The sequence below is a fragment of the Diceros bicornis genome, chromosome 25 (assembly GCF_020826845.1).
Source record: "Diceros bicornis minor isolate mBicDic1 chromosome 25, mDicBic1.mat.cur, whole genome shotgun sequence".
Lineage (NCBI taxonomy): Eukaryota > Metazoa > Chordata > Mammalia > Perissodactyla > Rhinocerotidae > Diceros > Diceros bicornis.
This window is the reverse complement of record NC_080764.1, coordinates 20,079,441-20,094,816: the sequence shown is the minus strand read 5'-3', so window position 1 is coordinate 20,094,816 and position 15,376 is coordinate 20,079,441. Positions and strand designations below refer to the sequence as shown.

Genomic DNA, 15,376 nt, shown 5'->3' with positions numbered 1-15,376 from the left:
TAGATCTGGAGGTTCTAAGGGTAGTTTGCAAAGAGAGAAAGCATCTCTTGGTCTAAAAAAATTGGAAAATGCTACTTTAAGCAAAGTTGAACTGTTTTTGTTTGGTTTTGTTACACTATGTTCTACTGCAGGAATTCTCAGAACCTTTAATGGGCTAATGAGCATGGTCAATCCATAAGAAATGGACATCAGAGGCAGAGTTTTCCAAATTATCTGATGAGAGAATTCTTCCCCAGCACCCCTGCAGCATCTCCCAGAACTATATAGAAAATGCAAATATAGGTTCATTTTATTATTTCCCCAAGGATCTAGCCCATTCCAAGCCCCAGATATTTATCCATGTCCTTCAGAGAGAAAAGAATCAGAAAGAAGCTTCAAACTTCTTTCCCTGGTGTATTAGTTAAAGTAACACAGCTGCTGTAACAGATAAATCTCAAAATCTCATTGGCTTCACACATAATCTTTCATTTTTCCTCAAGCAACAGTCCCATGCAAGTGGAATCATCTAGGAAGATTTGAAAAATACTCCTTCTGTGCCCCACCCCCAAAAGTTCTGATCTAATTGTTCCGAAGTAGGGCGGGACATCAGAAAAAATTTTTAAACTTCTCCAAGATTCTAAGCCAGGGTTGAAACCCATGGAACCAAGGGATTGTAAGGACTTTCTCATCTGGCATCTTCCCATTCAGAACTCTGGGTTAGCCTCTGAAGGGCCTGTCTGTATTGGAAGTTTCTTAGATTATTGATCAATGTAATGCAATGTTGTTTCAAAAATTCAAAGAGAGAAAGACTTTCCAGAAAAAGAAGGATGATTTAACCAAAACTAGTCTCTATAACTGCATGAGTCTCCAAGTTAACTCAGTGTCATGAGATGTACCCTCGTAAGACTGTCTTATTGATAAGGCCGGACTTTATCCTTTCTGATTCCGGGCCTGACAATTTTTCATCATGTCAATGGGACTGGAGTACCACCTGCTATTTATTTATGCATTAAATAGTCATTTGTTTAGGCAGTAGAGGGTGGTGGTTAATAGTACTGGCTCTGGAGCCACACATTTTGAAAACTGGATCCCCACCTACTAACTGTGTGACCTTGGAAAAGTTGCCTAACCTCTCTGCCTCAGTTTCCTCATCTGTAAAATGGGGACAATAATCCTATTTCACGAAGGGTTATGAGGATTAAACAGGTTAATCCGTGGAGTAGTCTACAATAGTGACTAGCACATAGTAAGTTTTGAAAAAACTGTTGGCTGTTATTACTGGTTTTTATTATTTTCAAATACAAGCCTCTACTCTAGGCTGTGGGGGTACAGAGACAAAGGCTTGCTCCTGTCCTCAAGGAATTCACAATTGGGCACAGGAGACAGACATACAGACAGACGAATTGTGACAGATGTGATTGGGCTTTCGTAACATGTGTGCAAAATGCTGGGAGGGTCTCCAGGATAGTATGGGAGGGGCGGGACAGGAAGCCTTCCTGAAGAGGTGGCATTAGATCTGGGCCTTGAAGGGTAAAATGAGAACTATAGTCTCGGTCATTTCCTACTGAAGTGACGTGGAAAAGGGGAAAGGATGAGTGGAAAACCCAACTGTCGGCATCTGCAAAGAGACACTCCTTTGCAGAAGAGTTTGCCAACCATGCTGGGTGAGGCCACACCCTCTTCCATGTCAAGGACCCGGCCTTCTGCAAAATTCCCTCTGTGCCTGGAATTGTGCCCATTTATGGGCATCCCACAGATACTGCCCGATGGCAAGCTTGGACCTTTGCATTCACAGAGAGAGGCCTGCAGTTTTCCATGGTGCGGTTGTGCAAATGTTGCAGGGCTGTGGGTTCGGGAGTAGGCAGGACCAGCGGCGGAATGGGCAGAGCAGTGGGAGGCAGGACCTTGTCTTGGGAGTTTCACAAGGCACAAAAATTCCGGATCACGTCTCTGCCTCAGCCCCTTCAGGATATCCTGTCATTCAGCCAGGACATATATACAGTTGAGAGTGGCCGATTTCACCACGACCACTGGATTTGCCATTTTTCCTGTCTAGAGGCAGCTTTCACATATCATCAGTTTCAATCCAGGAAAAAGAGAGGAAAGGATTTAAAAGCAAACACTGAAATGAGAAAGAATTCACTGGGAGTTCATCAAATTAAGTTAAAATAGCTAAATAATTCTGACAGGTACCTGGCACGGAGAAGGAGCAAATATTTCCTCACCATGCTACAAAATTTAATACTTTTCTTTCTTGGATTGGTTGTACAAAATTTCTGCTCCCCGCCTGAAACTACAGAGCAGGTAAGATGAGACTTGAAATTTTTTTTATTTGTTGATTTTCGTGATGTGTTCAAAAGCTTTTTGCTTTCCGTGTTGTCATGATTAAAGAGTACTAGCTAGACTTGATAAAATAAAGAGAAAGCTTACAGAGAATAGATCCTAGAGATGTACCATCTTTCTGTAGGTGCGCTAACCCTGTTGGTTACATTCCTGTGCAAAAATGCCATTGTTGTGATCTCTGATTCTATTGCTAACATTCCTCTTTCCACTGAGGATTTTGGTATCCTTTTTTTGTTTGTTTTAGTAGTCTCATCACTGCGAATACCTCCCACTGCATCATTCTGAATGTAGAAAATAACAGTGGCTGCAGAGAGATACATAGAGAGAAGCTCTGGGGAATTCCAGGTCGGGTGATAGCTGGTTGAGAAACACGGTATTACAAAACACATCAGGAATTCATCCCTCTACCTTATACAAGTTGTAGTAAAAGTAGCCAGGGCAGTTGTATCGGTTGGCCTTATGAAGTACATCAACACACCAGCCTCTCAAACAGGCTCCACGAGCTGTCATCATAGAGCAAGTTCAGTATCAGATCTGCACCAATGCCAGACTGAAGGAAGGGTGTGTGAGAGGCAATCCGAGTGATTTATTTAAAATGCATTTCACAAGATATGATTTCTGCTCTACTAATAATAAAAGTTAAATATGATTCTGCATCAGTGCCAGGCAAATTTTTATCAACATCTATTTCACTCCAGTTGGCTGTACTTTGATAATGTTTTTCACAAAAACATTGGAAGATGGCATAATGGGTAAGTGCTCCAGCTCTGAGGTTAGATAGGGGTGAGTGTGAACTATGGCCTTCATTTGTTTGCTTAACAAATATTTCCGAGGACCAGTCACTTGTGCTACACAGCTGACTAGCTGTTCTACCCTGAGCAAGTTAGCCTCCCTAAGCTTGTTTCTCCCCTGACAGTACTCCACAAACAGCAGTAATTATCTCATCATCATCACCACCATCATCATCATCAAGTGCTTACTTTAGTACAGAAATCAGGCCTTGACTGATATTTAAAGCTAAGTTTATTTTTCAAGACAGGACTGTATGAGAGGTAGAATGAGCCCTTCCATTTGAAAAGGAAAATTGATAGTCAAGGGAGTTTTAAAAAGAGAATGTTAATTCTGGCCGTCTAAGAAAGAAAAGACAAAGAAATGTCACCCCATATACTTACCCAAATGGGAAACCCTCATGTAAAGAAAATCCTGCTTAAAAAAATGTAGAGGTGTCATGACCATTAAAGGGAGTTAATTCAAACTATATCTAAGGGTGGCTTTTATTATTATTCCAAAAGGAACATTCCAGTGCTATTTTGGTTCACAACGATCACCAATGAAAACTGCCAGTAAAAACAGATTTTGTTTTTCTATGTGCAGGGAAAAGAACTAGCTAATCAAGGAATCAGAAAACCACTAACTTAACTTGGGCAGGTCACTAAACCTCCCCTCGCTCAGTTTTCTCTCTCTAAAATAAGGATGATAATACCTGCCCTACCTATCCTTAGTGTGGTTGAGATAAATAAGATGATGCCTTTGGAAGTACGCATAACCATAAATTGCTCTGTATATGTAAGATTTCTTCGTATGCAGTTTTACATATTTCAATGAACTTAGAGGTAGTTACGATGTCCCCACCACCCCTAACCTAGTGCTGGGCCCACAGAATAACAAAGAAGAAGCATACATGGTCCTCTCCTGCAAGGGGTTTTTAAATGGACAACAAAGACAACAAATATGCTCCACTGGCCAACCATAGGAAGAGTAGAAGTTAAGAATAGGAAGAGAGATGAGTGTGGTTTTATGGAAGTGGTGGTGTTACACAGGGCCTTGAGGGATATGAGGTTTGGGTAGTCAAGGGAATGGAAAAGAACATTCCTATCAGGAGAGGCAACAAGCAAAACACAGAGGTGGGGAAGGAGAAGCATTACAGGAACTAGCGTTTACTGCCTACAATGTTCCAGATCCTGTACCAGGCAATCTGCACATTGTTACTTCTTTTAAAGGTCTCGGTAACCTGAAGAGTGTTTATCAATATCTCCGCTTAACAGACGATGGCAAAGACTAAGGAATTCATTCAAAACTGTACACTTAGCAAGATACAGAGCTTGATTCCAAACTTAGGTCTTTTGACTTCCAAGTTCAGTCTCAATTCGTTGTTTAAAGCTGCTTCATCATAAGCTTGGTGGGGAGATGAAGGAAACTTGAGAAAGGGGAGGAAATGTACTTGGGCGAATCAGCGCCAGCATCATTGGACAATGAGAGATCCTGAAGACAGGGCCAAAATGGGTCTGCGTCATTCATTTTAGCAGTTAATTCTCTGCCTCCTGATGTTGCTAATTGACTGTTTATAGTGTGTCTGTCTGATGTCCTACAATTCATTCATTCAATCAACAAATATTTACTGAGCATTACTACATGCCAGTTACTGTTCCAAATGCTTAGGGTACAGCACAGGACAAAACAGAAAAAGATCTCATGGAGCCCACTTCTAGCTGGATTGTAATCAAAAGATTGCAAACATCTTTGGAGCAGGAACTGTGTACTCCGGGGCATTTAGCACTCAGACTAGATATTCGTGTGGAATCGATGCTGAAAGAATATCCTTAAGGCCTGTTGATCTATGACCAATTGACCTTGAATAACCTGCTTTAACAATTTCCCATTTGAAAAGTGTATTCTGCAATATGCTTCAGGTTTCCCATTTGGATGTGTGTGTGTAGTTACATTATCTTACCTTGCTGGACTCCAAACTTGAAATCAGTGATGGCAGATGGGCAGTACAAGCAGCCTCTTCTCTTGCCCACAGCCGTGACAGACATTGCTTGTTGATCTCAACACCATTTCCACATAAGATTGAAAGCAGCCCGCCAGTCATTACCAATCAACTTTATTGCCATCCCTGTCATTTCATTGACATGAAGCCAGTGGAAGATTGGTCAACCAAGGATCTGCTGATGGAACTTGATTATTTTTTTCTTTTTATATTTTCACAGGCAAAAAGATGTGATAAGAAGTCTCTCTTTATAATTAGGACTGAGTGCCAATCCTGCTCACTCAACTTTGGAATTAAGTGCCCCGATGGTTACACCAAAGTTACCAATGGCTCCATAGGGGTTCGAGATTGCAGGTACTCGTGAGAAAATAAGTGTGCTGAGTCTTGGAACTCAAGGGATTGTGAATCCAAACTGAAACTTCCTATCTCAAAAACTACAATGCATTTCCATGATTTTCTCTTACTTTAAGATTACATTGAGCCCAAACTTAGGTTACTCACAACTATGACCTTGAGTCTAAAAAACATGTTATTATTGATTCACATTTTAATACAAAATTGACTATACTGCATTACACATAAACATTTTCCGTTCATCTTGCCCTTCTTTATTTTGAAAATCTTGATTTTGTTTCATTTTAAAAAGGTTCTAGTCAGAACATGTTAAAAGCCTTGGGTCTGACAGTCATCTTACTAACTAGCCATGGATCGTGATACTAGCTAGAACCCAAAGAGGGAGATGAATGAATTACTGCTTGGTTGCATTTATATGAGCATTGCTTTCCTGAAATCCTCTTCTGATTCAAAACTCTCATAATTCAAGACTAATTCCTGCAAATGATGACAAGCAGTTCTGCTCACCAGCTAATGGATGCAGCCATGCAGCTCAAGTGCAAACACAATGTTTAATTTACTCAGTCTGCTAATTTAAAAATTAGACAGCACTCAGTGAGTTCATTTTTAATTCAGAAATGAAGGATTAGTACTATTTCTTACTTTGTATAAAATTAAACCTTATGTTATATCACACTATTTTAAATTCACATTTGCTTAATGTAACTGCACTATATTCTGAAACCCAAGGTCATCATTTTCAATAGATGTTTCCCAACATTAACTGATCTGGAATTAGCAAGTATACACAGCAGTGCACCCCTCAATTACCAAAGTGGGCACACATTTGTGACCAAATTCTCTGAGAAAGTATATCAGAAAGATTTAGGCTTCAAGGTTAAATCTGTATGGCAACTTTACTGAGAACTTTTTGTGCTGCCTACTTTTTTTCATGGCCAAGGTGGTACTAACATCATTTTTTTCATCTACTAACTTCACTTCTGACATCATTTAAGATATTTCACCATTGTTTACATCGTCCCCTAATTTTTTTCATCCATTTCTTACAATTAAAGATAAATCATGATTAAGTTTTATTCTACCTAGAAAGCAAAATATGTTCAATCTATATATTTTATAAGATAAGCCAGTGGAAAGACCTAAATAAAAATCTAGTGCAATCCCACTGCCTAGAGTTAACTGCATTGCTCTGATCGTGGGCTAACGTCCTCTCTTTACCCTCCAAGGTACACCTTTGAGGTCAGAACGTCCTCACTGTATCTCCCCGGATGCCGCCATATCTGTAGGAAGGACTATGTCCAGCCTCAGTGCTGTCCAGGCCACTGGGGTCCAGACTGCATGGGTAAGTTTTCTTGGACAGCAACAATTTTCTTGCACATTGATGCAAACTTCTCAATGTCCCATTTCACAGAAAATTGAGAGGAAGGGAGCCCAATAAAAGGAGAATGTCAGCATCTTTTTCTAGAAAGTTCCATTTCATTCTATATGTAGAACATCTTTCTTGCCCTGTCAGCTTTTATGAAGAAATCTGCTTTCCTCCAGTTAGAGATCTCTCTTTAAGAGAATTTCTTTACAAGTCAGAAAAAGGGACAATTGAAAGGATATCCACTTTTATAAAAAAAGATAACTGACCATGGACAGGAAGTAAGAATGCTGGGCTATTATGACCCCAAATATGATTTTCTTTAAGAAGAAATTTCGTTACAACATCTCAAAGACTGTAGTTATCGTTTGGCAACCAAAATAATCATTAAATCTTCTAAAAATTTAATTCTTTGGATGCAATATCAAACTCTATAATGACCAGGTTCCATTGTAAGAAAAACTACAAACTAATTCAGAGTCAATGGTATAGTCAGACTCCTGTGGTCATGCACAGCATTTTTTAGCTAAAATTGAACTTCTATCCTGATTAAAGATGTTAACACTCAAGTAGTGACCGAGTCCTTGCTATGACAAGCAAATTATGTAGATCCCTTTTTTTATAGTAACACATCAGCCATTTTAATTCATGAATTTACCATTTGTTTTCCATCTTCTAAGATGTAATGAAAACATCTCCTTAAGGATCCACTTAAGGGGAAAGATTAGTTCTCTTTTGCTGTGTTTTTTTCCTGATTAAAATAATATAAGCAAATCGTACTCAGCTTGTAAAGTTTAGAAAAGTATAAAGAAAGAAAAAACAGCAACTTGTATTCTGTCGCACGTGGGAAACCCTTAATAGTTTGGCTTATTTCTCTGGTCTTTTGTTCCATATGGCTTCTAAATAGCTGAGCCCATATTGTATGCATAATGTTGTCTCCTGTTTCTTTTTTTAACTAGTGATTAAATGAATAATAGCTTCCATTTACTCAACATTGCTGACATTAGGTGCTAGAGAGGTACTTGGCCTATATTATCTGATCTAATTCTTAAAACGCATCCTTGAGTTAGGCATTTGCCCATGAGGAATCAGAGATTTGAAGCTTATCTCTTGCCAGTTTCCTTTGGGCTCGTATGTGATAAAGCAAGTTCAAGTTCATGGCTGCCTGGCACCAAACCTTGCTCTTTTTCTACTCTGTCCCACTGCCTGGAGCAGAACTTGTCAAAAAAAAAAAAAAAAAAAAAAAAAGGAGAGAGAGAGAGAGATCCTCCAAATGTGTTTCTAATTTCTCTTTTGATTGGTAGGTGCCTGTAGCCCTCCCAGTCAATGCCTGGAATATGCTCCTTACTCTGGAAAGGCCAAGGTTTCGGTTTAGAACACCCCAGCCCTTCTCTCTGTCAACTGCTCTGCTCTCAGCTTCACCCAGCATGCTGGCACTGCATGTTTCTAAGAGTTTATCACATCAGAATCAAGAGATTAAATTTCGAGAACTTTTTTAGCACCAAACATGGTCATGATCACATCCAGTTCTTATAGACATCCTGAAATAATAGAAAGAACTTTTAGGTTTACTTTTCTCTCTCTAACCCACAAAAACTAACCTGATGCTGGGTTATTAATCAGACACACCGTAGACAAGAAAAGGCCTTGTCCAAGAAGCAGTGACGAAAGTCAGCATGTCCAACATCGCAAATGACAGACCACAGTCAGGAGAGCCAAGAACACTGGGCCTGCCACCAAGGTTTAGGGTTGGACCTAGTTCCATCATCGCTGGTTTGGGCAAGTTACTTCCTGCTCATCCCTCAGTCCTCTTAGCTGTCAAAGGGAGTAAAAAGTCCTACTTTACAAAACTATGGTAGAGATTTTAAAACATTAATATAGGTGAAAGTACTTGGCAAAGTGTATGATACAAAGAAGGCACTTTAGAAACATTTTATGAATAAATGAATGAGCGAATCACAGTCAAAATAGACCTCTGATAATAAAAGACAAATAAAATGATACCAAGTCTCCAAGCCCTTTTTAAACAGTGGGTAACTCGTAAAACATGAGCAGGCAAATGGGATTCCAAATCTTCAGGCCGTTAATCCATGCCATCGCCAGTACTGTGTGCAAATGTGGCAAGGCTCACATCTACTATCGAAGGAGTCTGAGAAGATTCCTTGAACATTCAGGCATTTCCTTCTGATAGGTCTCGAGGCCAGAGAAGCAAAACGTGAAAACCAATGCCTGGACAATCTTTCTGTTGTCCTCTCATTCAGGCAAAAAGGGTCCTTCCCTTTATCTTCATCTTCCAAACACACTAAATGTCTCGAAAGGCTTCCTTCCTTTGGTTCAGGAAAGAGATAAACGCTCTACTTGGCTGTGTGTTTCACCTCTCACATTTGCAGTGATGACAAGCGGGATCTTGACTATCGCTTTACATTTCCGCAAGGATAAGGCCATTTCAGAACTGCTGACATGTCCATCCTTCTTTTTGAGGAAGCACAAGTTCTGGAATGGCCTTCGTTCCAAGGCAAGTGTGGCATCCACTTCCTTTTTAATACATCAACAGATACAGTTCAACTCAATACCTCTGGGTTACTTCTAAAACTGTTTTAACAGTAAGTACCTTATTCAAATTAGAAAATAACTCTATGGTCAATTCTGAAAACTTGGAAAACACAGAAAAGCACGATGAAAAAAAATTACTCGTCCTCTTCTAAAATTAAGACTAAGGCATGAATTCTCACTTGGGGAAAAAAATATGTCATCTTGACATAAGAAAGGTGTTTAGACCCAGATTTAATATGCTTCTCCCTCATTAAAACTTATACTGCTTTATCAAATCAGCATACAGAAGGAAGTCTTCTCTCATTAGCATAAAAGCATATTTTTAACCTTGCACCTTAACCACGTTTGAACAACCCATATTATATTTGAGATGAAATAGATTTTTTTAAACATGAAAGTTCTTTTTATTCCACTATGAACATTAATAGATTTGTGCAAAAACTCAAAGTAATGAAAAAAGAATATGAAAAAAGAATATGGGCGACAGGGTTACACATAAACTCAATTGTGGCCAAAACAATCTGATTATTTCAATGGGAAATGATCTTGATTCTCTTTTCAAGGTCAATATCATCAAATGATGCACATTTATTTTTTGTATCATTGTTTGCATTTTCAGACCTCTTTTTCTTTCCTGTTGTATATTTGTTGCCATTCACTGCACAGGTTGCAAATAACAGACTATATGGATTTGAAACCGCTCTGTTAGGCATGTCCTTTTTGGCTTTGAGTGACAAATAATGCTGAGTTCACGTGAGGACCCTGTTTCACGTCAGTTTCCCAGCAGACAATTCCAACCAGAGCTATAAATGGAATTCCAGCACATACTCTCTGCCTAGCACTGGGAGCCAAGCTTTTAAACAAAAGTGGTGACATGGACTAGACACCTCTCGAGTTCCTTGGGAGATAAGGATACAGGGAGGGCCTTGGCCTCTTGCTGATCAGGAAGTTTATTATCTTTCTTCAAAGAAACGGAACAGCTGATGATTTGCTGACAGCTTATAATGGGTAAGCCTCCTGCAGGAGGAAAGTCACAAGGCAAGAGACCACCAGAGTAGCAGGGACCAAAGGGAAATGTGATAATGACGTAAAATAGCCTTATCAGCTCTTTGAGCCTCACAACGCATCAGAAATGTGCCCTTATAGCAAATTCTATATCTCTTTCAAGTGTGGTTGCTGAGAATGTCAATTTTACCATCTTTTTTCTCAATGGGGGCCTGAGGTGATAGAAAATGATTTGAAAAGTATAAAAGAAATTTACACTTTGGCCTTAAAATTTTTATTTAAAAACCAAACAAGTCATTTTCATACACTGTTAACACATTTGATTTAAGACATAAAATGAGGACTCTCCAAACCCCCACACTCCTGCTACCTTTTTTCCAAAGTTCCTTCCAGGGTTGGCCAACTCATAAAAATCAATCATTTATTGAGCACCTACTGTATGCTGCACATAATCACCATCCCTACCTGCAAGGAGCTCACAGGTTAATGAGGAAAAACAGTTGTACCTGAGAGCCCAGGTGAGGACCCTAGGACCTTGAGGAGTTTTGCAGCTTGTCCAGAGAGCCAGCTGATAAGTGCAGAGCCAGACTAGGAGATAAGAGCTGTCTCACTATAGAGCCTGGGCTCTAGCCCATTACTCTCTCCTGCTTCTCAAATTACCCAGTTGTATTGCCCAACTCACCTGCTGGGAGGGCAGCCTGCCCCCCACTAGCCTGCTCCTGGAAGACTTGCTTCCACCATTAGCTGATGCCTGTTCCTGCCTGGAGTTGATTCCATGACACTGAGCTCCCTTCTAGTTCCAACCAACTGAGAGGCAGTGTGGTTTTACAGTGAGATCCCAGGGACAGTGATCACCTTTTCCAAACCTATCATCGAGGCACATGATCTGCTAATAATTTTTTTTTCATTTGCTCTTCTCATAATTTACATACAGTAAAATTTACCCTTTCTAGTATACAGTTATGTGACCTTTGACAAACAGAAACAGTTGTGTAACAACTACCACAATTAAGAAAGAAAACAGTTATGTCATCCCCCTAAATTCCCTTTGTTGTCAAGTTATCCCCCAACTCTCAACCCCTGGCAAATACTGATCTGTTTTCTGTGCCTATAATTTTGCCTTTATGTCATATAATTGGAATCACACGGGATGTACCATTTTGTCTGGCTTCTTTCACTTAGCATAATGCATTTGAGTTTCATCTATATTGTTACATGGATCAGTAGTTCATTCCTTTCTAATGCTTCATAGCCCGCCATTATGTGGCTGTACGCAGTCTGTTTGTCTGTTCACCAAATGAAAAACATTTGAGTGTGTTTCCAGTTTGGTACAATTAAGAATAAAGCCGCTATGGACATTCGTGTATATGCAATTGACTTTTGTACCCTGAGAAATTACTAAATTAATGTATTAGTTCTAATAACTTTTTGGAGATTCTTTTCAATTTTCTTTGTAGACAATCATGTTGTCCGAGAATGGAGACAATTTTATTTCTTCCTTTCCAATCTGTATGCATTTTATGTCTTTTTTTACCTTACTGCACTGACATCAACATATTATCTGTTTCATATATACTGTTGGATTCAGTTGGCTAAAATTTTGTTTAAGAATTTTTTAATTTTCCTTTTAGACTTTTTAATAATTTGTGTATCTATGTTCATTAGGGATGTTGGTCTGCAGTTTTCTTTTCTTGTAATGTATTTGTCAGGTTTGGGGATCAGAGTAATAATGCTCTCCATATGGAATGAGCTGGGAAGTGTTCTCTCTTCTTCAATTTCCTAGTAGAGTTTTAATATAATTGGTATTTCTTCCTTGAATGTGAGGTAGTATTCACCAGTGAAGCCATCTGTCATGGAGTTTTCTTTGTGGAAGGATTTTAACTTCAAATTCAACTTTTTAAATCAATATAAGGATATTCAGGTTATCTATTTCCTCTTGAGTGATCTTTAGTAGTTTGTGACTTTCAATACATTTGTCCACCTCCTCTATATTGTCGAGTTTATTGGCATAAAGGTGTTCATAATATCTGCTTATGATCTGTCTGTAAATAGATTAGTAGTGATGTCCCTTCTCTCATTCCCACTATTTTCCAATGAAAAATAATTTCTAAATGAAGGAGTTAGACTGTGATCTTCCTGAAGCCAGGGAGTGTATCTTTCTGATCCTGTGTTCCCAGTGTTAATGAAAAGCTAGAACATAAGCTCCATGTGGACAGGACACTGGCCTTCCACCAGCTGCTCAGTGCTGCAGTTTCCTCTGAAGCAGGTCTTGGTCCACATAGGTGTCCAGGCACTGCCTCCTTGCTAAGCTCATCCACAGCAGAACCTCACTAAAGCACCAAGGACCCTGCCCTGTGCACAGCTCATGCACCACACAACCATCCCCGTGCAAAGGCCCATCAACTGATCGTCTCCTAGCAGCTTAGGTAGCATAAAAACCTTCACCTTGCCCCTCTCTAGGACAATCCACATTAATTCCTCCAGCATAGCCAATGGCTCTCAAACATTAATGTGCAGCAGAGAATTATTGTCAAGCCTGTCAAAATGCATATTCCTGACTCTTACACCCAGAGATCCCCATTCAGCAGGTGTGAAGTACCAGATTTTGCGTAAAATTGTAAAAGGTCTTATTGGCCAAGGGGGTGAGTATGAACTGAAATCCAGCCCATCCATGGCTCACCAAGCCATACACTCTGGTGTATGGTCCACTCTGAGGAAGGGCCATCTCTTTATTTATTTTAGTTTCACCTCTTTGCTAAGCCTGGTGTCTGTGGGGATACATCCACAAGGGCAGTGGGGGCGGGGAGGCTTTTTCTAATTTGCACAAAGGCTCTCTACGCCCTGCTGTATTAGCCCAGGTCCCCTGAAAAGCAGATGCCAAGACAGGGCTAGAGATGCAAGTCATTAATTAAAAGAAGTTCCTGTGATGGAAAATGAGAAAGAAGACAGGAGAAGCAAGGGGATCTAGCAGACAAGGATACAGATCTAACCCTTGTGAATAAGAAAGGGAACCAAGAAAGGTTAGATGGAAAAGTCTTAGACTACATGTAGTTCTGAAAACAATTGGTAAAGCTGATGGGGAGTCCTCCAGCCAAAGTCACTCAACAACGTCCTCTGTCTTGTAGGAACAGGCTTGCCCTAGTATCCCTGCTGTGCTCAGTCACCGACTGGAAGCAGTCATAGGAAGCATGGCTTCACGAAGAGGATGGTGGATTTCAGGGAAATTATGATCCCATAGTAGAGATCTGAGAGGTGCATTTTCATGGCTGTTATTCCTGGAGAGGAGGGCCCTGGGAATCTGCCTGTGTAACAACCCCCCGCCCAGGTGATTAGAAACAGCTATTCCAGCAAATCATCCATAGAGGAACTTGCCTAAAGTTTTAAAAAGAAAGGCTTGCTAACCATCCGCTAAGGAAAAAGGAGGCCACCACTTCCTGGATACAACGTCACACTCTTGGGAGCTGGATGGGGGAAGCTCCCCAATTCCTCTGTGATCAGTCTGTAGCCTACAACACAGCTGTATTTACAATAGATGACTCTGCGCCACTTTCTGCTCTGTATGTTATAATAAGGCATGGGCCAACAGAAGGGACACCCAGAGGATGGAAAAGGCGAGTCTGCCTCAGAGGCGGAGTCAGGGAGAGCATCTTTGTGTGTGAGAAGGGCACAGGCAAAGTGTGGAGGGAAGGGCATGTCTGGGGCAGAGGGCAGTAGTCTGCTGGGGCTGGACAGAAGGAATGCAGATGGGAGGAGAGTTGGCTCAATGCGTGGAGGAAACTATTCAGTAGAATGCAAGTATGGGAGACCGGGATTCAGCAGTCATTGCCTGCAACAGTAAAAATGCTTGGGAGGGCATTTCTGCATGATGGCACTCGTTGCTGAGTCTCAGGGCGGAGGAGGCCCAGTGTCCCTCTGAGCTAGCCTAGGAGGCAAGCTGAGGGTCACTCAGAGAGCACCTTGCACACCTAGCCCTAGGGAAAGGCACAGGGGCCAAGAGAGGGAAACCATGGTAGAACTGTCACCTTATCTTCCTGGTCCTGCTCAGAGTTGGGCCTAGTTTCCAAAATACCATCTCAGCCCAAGAAGGGCCTAACAGCAAAAGGAATTGGGAGAAGAACGATGTGATAGTCAATGATCTATGGAAACACTCTTTTGGCACCCCTTGCTCAGCATTGTGAACTCAAGTGGTTCAGTTGGTCTTCAGATGAGCTTCAAAGTGCATACTGGTACCTGCTTGATCAGGCCCTCACCCTTCCTCTTCATCTTCACCTCTCACTGCTCTTTTTAAGACAAAGACCACAATCTTTAACAAGGCCCTTTCTCAATGATCTGCCTCTTGCCCTCTGTTGAGACCAGATCTAGGTCCATTAGGCTGTTCAGGATTAGTTTGTTTTTGGTAAATATTGGTAACCTCCAGTAGGTGGAGTGATGAGAGCTCTTCCCCTGACAACCCTTACCCCAGTTTGTAAACCAGTATTTATCTGGCTGTCTGCTAATCCATGACTCTCTCCCCACCAACATGTAGGACCATAGAAGTAGAAACCAGGTACGTGTGCTCATCTTGTCTACCCAGGACCTTACATGGTCCTGATTCAAACAGGTACCCAATAATTTACTCCCTGAGTATTGTACCTGTTAAATTGCCAACCTGAAAGAACAGAAACTGGGGAGGATGGGGCGTGTCCACTCTAATAATAACAACCACCATTTATTGAGCACCCAATATTTCCAGTCCCTACCACAACCTGCAGGAAGACACTTGAACTGAATCTCAGAGCCAGGCGTTGACTTTCCCAAAGGGATACAGCTGGCAAAGAGTTGACGTGGGGTTCTAACCCAGAGCATTCTGATTGCAAAGTCTAGCATCTTGCGTAGCCACTGCCCTAGCTGGTGAGAGCAGCCCAAACCATTGTATTGGTTTTCAAAGTGATTTATAAATATTAGCTACATGTCAGTGTGTCTATTCCTTTGCTCACCTCGTAAACATTTCTGTTATCTGGGCAGTGACT

At 40.8% G+C, this 15,376-nt stretch overlaps 1 protein-coding gene across 1 annotated transcript in view; it reads left to right on the top strand.

Moving 5' to 3' along the window:
• Positions 1-2,205: 2,205 nt before the first annotated feature.
• Positions 2,206-15,376, top strand: part of STAB2 (stabilin 2) — a 152,992-nt gene continuing 139,821 nt past the window's right edge. Inside the window, exons 1-3 of the mRNA XM_058568547.1 lie at positions 2,206-2,283; positions 5,313-5,446; positions 6,673-6,788. Of these exons, the coding sequence (XP_058424530.1) occupies positions 2,206-2,283; positions 5,313-5,446; positions 6,673-6,788 (328 nt within the window). The remainder of the gene's footprint in view (positions 2,284-5,312; positions 5,447-6,672; positions 6,789-15,376) is intronic.